At 41.1% G+C, this 5,631-nt stretch overlaps 1 protein-coding gene across 1 annotated transcript in view; it reads right to left on the reverse strand.

The window, feature by feature from the left end:
* pfas (phosphoribosylformylglycinamidine synthase) overlaps window positions 1-5,631 on the reverse strand; it is a gene marked incomplete in the record, with an annotated part of 13,858 nt that overhangs the window by 7,653 nt on the left and 574 nt on the right. Inside the window, 3 exon segments of the mRNA XM_035652649.1 lie at window positions 24-129; window positions 1,354-1,489; window positions 1,631-1,753. Coding sequence (XP_035508542.1) covers window positions 24-129; window positions 1,354-1,489; window positions 1,631-1,751 — 363 coding nt within the window.

Here is a 5,631-nt window from a genome sequence, read left to right on the forward strand (position 1 = left end):
TGTGTGTGTGTGTGTGTGCAAACCTTGATTAGAAACCTGCGAGACAGCTCGACCCGTGTGACATTAGTGAGGCCGGCACTCTGGCAGATGGACACGGCATTAGTGGACCAGGCGGTGGAAAAGTTCAACCTGAAGAACCAAACAGCAACAACACAAATAAAAACACGTCTGATGTTTGCCTCACTGGTTGAGATCCTCCAATTACAAATGATGTTTGCCCCTCAGTCTGTGTGACAGATTAAAATGATTATTTAAGATTTCCATATTATCCTCCAGTGGACACAGTGAACATCTGCTTGCCTCACAGGAAAAATATTTTCTTTAATATCTTTTCTTTACTGTAGCAATAAGCAACCAGTCGTAAATCCTCTGAAGTTTACGTTTCAGGCCCACAACAGATAAGGCTCTTTGAAATAGAAAATCCTAAAGACCATGCAACCTCTAGGGGTCGCTGTGGGGCTCTCGGGTCTTATTGATCTGTTACATGCAGCTGTAGGTAACTGTGCAGATTTCCTAGAAACCTTTACCAGAAGATCCAATTGGATAATTTCTATCAAATCAAAATTCATGCCCAGGGATGGGAATTTATAACATTTAATTGATACTAATGCCATTATTGATTCGGCTTATTGTTGATTCCTGATCAACTTTCTGCGTGAAAAAAGGCCGGTAAGCATTGTTATTAGAACATTATATATTTCCCCTCTGTGTGACAGGATCTTGCTTAGTTGGGAAGCAGTGGCGATTGTTTGTAGAGTGTCTAATATATGGCATTCCTGGCCCATATTGTATAGAAATATGTTTCAGAATATTACTGGTGTTACTTGAAATGATCGTTTCACAGACATTACAATGAGCACCGTTGTCATCTTCACGAAATAAAGACATGCTTTGGACTCCTCTCTGCAATGACTGTTTACTGTTGAAAGTTTCCAGCAGTGGAGGTGCATTAATTTAACATCATTGTTTCGCACTGCGCAACTGTCAAAAAACATGCCAACATTGATCAAAGGAATTGAAAATCTCAGAGGCATAAGATTCCAATAGAGAATTTTGAACCAGTTCTCGATTCCCATCCCTATTCATGCCCAGCTTGTTTCAGTGTGTACAGTCATATAACAACAAAAGATTTCCAAAACATATTGAAATCCAGAGAGATCCAGAAAAAAAACTAATTAGTGGGCCTTTAATCAGGATTTTTTCATATAGGAAAGTCTTTTTGTGTGCTGCTCAGGTCACCAGTCTTAAAAACACATTCAATATAGTGGAGGACATAAAGCCCAATGTTGGACTAAAGCAGAGCCACAGCCTGTGATACAGGCCATTTATCAGACTGAGTGGGTGCAGCAGTACCTGGGTCCGATCTCCACCAGTTTCTCCCCGCTGCCCTCTGTGAGGTTTGGTTTCTCAGACAGCGGCTCCGCCTGCAGGGGAGGGCGAAACAACCAGAGGAGAACCTCCTTCTGTTCTGCACTCAGACTCTCGCAGCCTGCAGCACACATTAGGAGGAAACAGTGACAGCACGGTAAAATGGATTAATGGAGAAGACAGAAGGCGTGTGGAAAATCTTCTGCATCTTCAATTATTAGTATCGTCATCATCACCAACTGACAAGCTGTTACACACTCACCTGTCAGCTCCGCATTGTAGCACAGCTCGGTGGTGATTGACAGTTGGGGGTAGAGCTTGGCTGCCCTCTGTAAGGCTCGCCCATTCACAACTTCATTACTGTAGAACTTCACTACAGCCATGACTGATGGAGAGACAGAGAGATAAATCCAGTTTAAAGACCATGAGACCTCCACCATTACCAAAATCAATCACAGACTCAAAGATAATGAACTGTAGGCATCATCTATTGATGACATTGATTTACTCTGTCTTACTAAGAGCATATTTTGAAGCAATGTATCACTAAATCAGAGGTCAATACTGATGATCAATGATGAATAAGGACTCTCAAGTCTTCCCACTGAGTCTGACCTTAGTCTCCAGATCAGATCAGATCAAGACAAACCAACAATCAGATAGCAGGTCACTCATGACGCTGTGATCTCAGTGTTTTCAGACCGTAAAATTATTATATTAAAGCAAGGATGTGTTGAAACAATTCATAGATGTTGCAGTCGTCTCATAGTAAATCTAACATGAACTCAGTTTACATACTCTTGACTCAAAAAATGTAAAAATCCAAACCCAAAGCGCTATCACTGAGTTTATTGTGCATCAAAAACATTTAAGAAAACTGTTCACATCTTCATCAAACATCATCATCATTTCATCATTCATTTCACAACAGTCAGAAGGCTCATATCTTAATTCATCCTGATATTATGATATGTTATAGCTCAGTCATTACCAAGATAAATGTATATATGAGACACACACACACACACACATAGATTGTGAATTACTAAGCCACCCAATGTGGCCTGGTAACTGATCTGAACATGAACCACAAACTAATGAGTGACATGACAGGGGAGAAATGAAACCTAGCTACTGGGACAACAAACAAGCCAAAATGCACACTCATGCTTGAAGATAAAAACATGTGTACACAAACATGAATGCATTTTAAAAAATATGTGCAAATGCGCTGGTTTTTTTTTTTTTTTAGTCGGACAGCACACCCAGCTTCATATTCCCACCATGAAACAAGGCCTACCCTTCAGTGAGTTCCGCATTCAGCTCCAAGCCAGCTAAGACATCAAAGGCTGCTCCACACCAGGAGTCTCCCGCTCGCTCTCCTTTTCCTTTCCTCTCTCTCTCTCTTCCTTTTGCTCTTTCATAACCCCCATCGTATTTCACAGCACATAAAGCCTTAAAATGGCACATAAAACAGTTCATCTCTTTTCACTGTCAGCTTTCCAGGCTTAAAAAATTAAATATGTTTTACTGCAGGTACATAACTAAAACACACCCATGGAAAAAAATGTCCATAAAGGATTCAAACTAAGCTTTCCATAAGTATCGGAGGCTATAGAGTTTGGTATAGATCAGCTGAATAGCCAATCTAAGGTATTTCAATCTTAAAGTGCTGAAAATATGAAGTGACTGAAAACTGTGGAATTGCCTGTTTTTCCTTCTCCACGAATCCCATCCTTATGTTTTCCATTTAAACACTGGAGATATGTGCAGAAAATAAATCGCACAGTTTGCAGGTGATGCATTGACACTGAAAAATTCTTTACAAACACACTAAAAGAATGCTGTGACCCTGGTGCTGAGGGTTTGGAGTAGGCAAGGCGAAAACACCACAGAATACCAACACCGCATTCAATGAACTTTAAAAGCAGTGAAAGGCAGAGAGCAGAGAGTGAAGGAGGCAGGCATGGATGGAGATGCAGAGTTTGAAGGTAAAAGCAAAAAGGAGAGAGAGGATGAGAGACACAGAAGCAGAGGAGGGAGACAGGGTTTAAACTTCAACCCTAGAGTCACTGAGTTCACTGACATTTGCACCAGGATCCGCCTAGCTGTTCCTCACAGCTTTTCAGAAACGACACTTTCTCGCCTTTCAATTCCTTAGACTTATTCTTCCTCCTACATTCGCCACAGAATGAGACCATTCACAGTCTTGAGGGCAGAGAAAGAAAAAAAAAAACACACAAAAAAGCAAACTGAATTGAATGTGTTGAATTTGAGTGATGCCTGTGTGACAATTTGCAACCCTGTATGTCCTCAAGATTCCTCTCGTATATTGTATGCATTCTTATGGAAGAATTAACAAGGGGGGAGGGGGAAAAAATGACATGTGACAAGCGATTCATTTGAGCTGTCAACATGTCATCTTCACCACATTCAAACCTCACGTCAACCGCTCGTATTCCCTCCCTGGTGAAGGTGACCTAGGTCGTAACCAGCTGACACACCCAGACAGCAGGTGAATGCATGCAAATACCACAGTGGGAACAGCGAATGCAAGAGAGTGGCAAGAATGAAAGGCGTGTTGGAGCGAAAGGATAGAAAAAGGAAAATCTACTCATAAAAAGGAAACAAATGAGGATACTTTTTAAAGGATTGAAAGAATCTTGCATTTTCAGGTTGGAAAAAAATAAACGTTTTACAGATAATTCATCCGCCATTTTAGATGATATTGAATAATAAAGTTTATATTACAATTTGAACAATTCAGCAGTTTTACACAAAATAGCAGCACTTTAGCCATGAATTAACAATACAGTAGGTAGGACACTGTGAGGACGAAGCAGTAAGAAAAATCTGTCGTCTTGGACAAATACATTTGTTGAAAAAGAAAAAATATGAAGAACAGTGTGAAGGAGACTGACAGAAGTGAGGTCAGTCTCAAGTGAAGGATCGGTGTGAGACGGCAAAGAATGAAGTAGAAAGGCCGATGTGAAGTTGAGGTTAAGAGAGGGAAGGGAAAAAGAAAGTGAATCAAAAGCAAAGGGGAAGAGCAAAGAACAGGCGAAAGACCGTATACACCGGGGTACATGATAAAAGGAGGAAAACGAGAAGAGGCAAGTTAAGATAAGTGGTAAGAGAGAGTAGACGGTACGTGGGTGACCAAAGAAGCTCAGAAAAGTGTGAGATTCACAAAAAAATAGAACAACAGGGAGTGGTTTGAGGTTTTTTAAAAACGGGGGCAAGGGGCAAAGGAAGAATGAGTAAGTGAAGTGAGAGTTTCATTGCAAATTAAGAGGGAAGGTAAAAGACAACGAACGACAGAGAGAGGAGCGAAAGAAGTGGACAGCAGTGCCCAATGGGTATTAAAGAGTGAATGAAAGAGCGAGAGAGGTCTGAAGCAGAGGAAAGGGAAGAGAGCGAGACCTTGCCTCTGAGGCAACGAGCCGAGAGGAACGAGAGAGGCAGACAAAGCCGCACACTGCTCTCACACAGCAGAACAAAGAGAAGAGGTGCATCATGGGAGTCTGAGCCTTGCGCCGCCACTGACGCCATACTGGATAAACACACAATGGCACATATGCAGAAATCCAAACACAAACCCATAAAGCCTTCATGTAACAATACAGGCTTCTTTTTGAGTCATTTTGGTAAAAAATCTAGTAAAAAAAAAAATCTGTTTTCCTACGTTGAGTGCCGTACCTCGTTGAGCGTCATAAAAATGCACAAATACAAGAAGATGCAAAAACTAATACGGAATACGCTTACGGTCTGTCTCTCATAAACTCAAAACGAAACAGAAAACTTTGAATAATATTGACTTTAAAAGAGCATAAAAAACATTTTGCTAATTTATGGTAGAGAGCAAGTAAACCATGACTAAATAATAATAATAATAATAATAATAATATACTTTATTGTCCTTCACAGGAAATTTGTTACAGTCTGTACTACATCACCATAGATAACAACGACATACGAAAGCAATAACATTTAATACAGCACAAGTTTACACCCATTTACACCCCCTGCTCCCCTGTGCGCGGCCACTCACTCATGGCTGTTAAGGGATGCTTCTTTAAGACGGTATGACGCAAAGAAGGTACAAACACTCCCTGGCCATAGCGACCACGTTATACCAGGCACGGTCCTGTATCTGCGTCGGGATGGCAGCAGTACGAATAATGATTGAGGGGGTTGGCTGAGTTGTGTGTTATACTCGTGTGCTCTGCGTGATAATGGCGGTATGCTTGATGGTCCGAGAGG

This window comes from Morone saxatilis, unplaced genomic scaffold, assembly GCF_004916995.1.
Source record: "Morone saxatilis isolate NCDOM2014 unplaced genomic scaffold, NCSU_SB_2.0 Contig12, whole genome shotgun sequence".
Taxonomy (NCBI): domain Eukaryota; kingdom Metazoa; phylum Chordata; class Actinopteri; family Moronidae; genus Morone; species Morone saxatilis.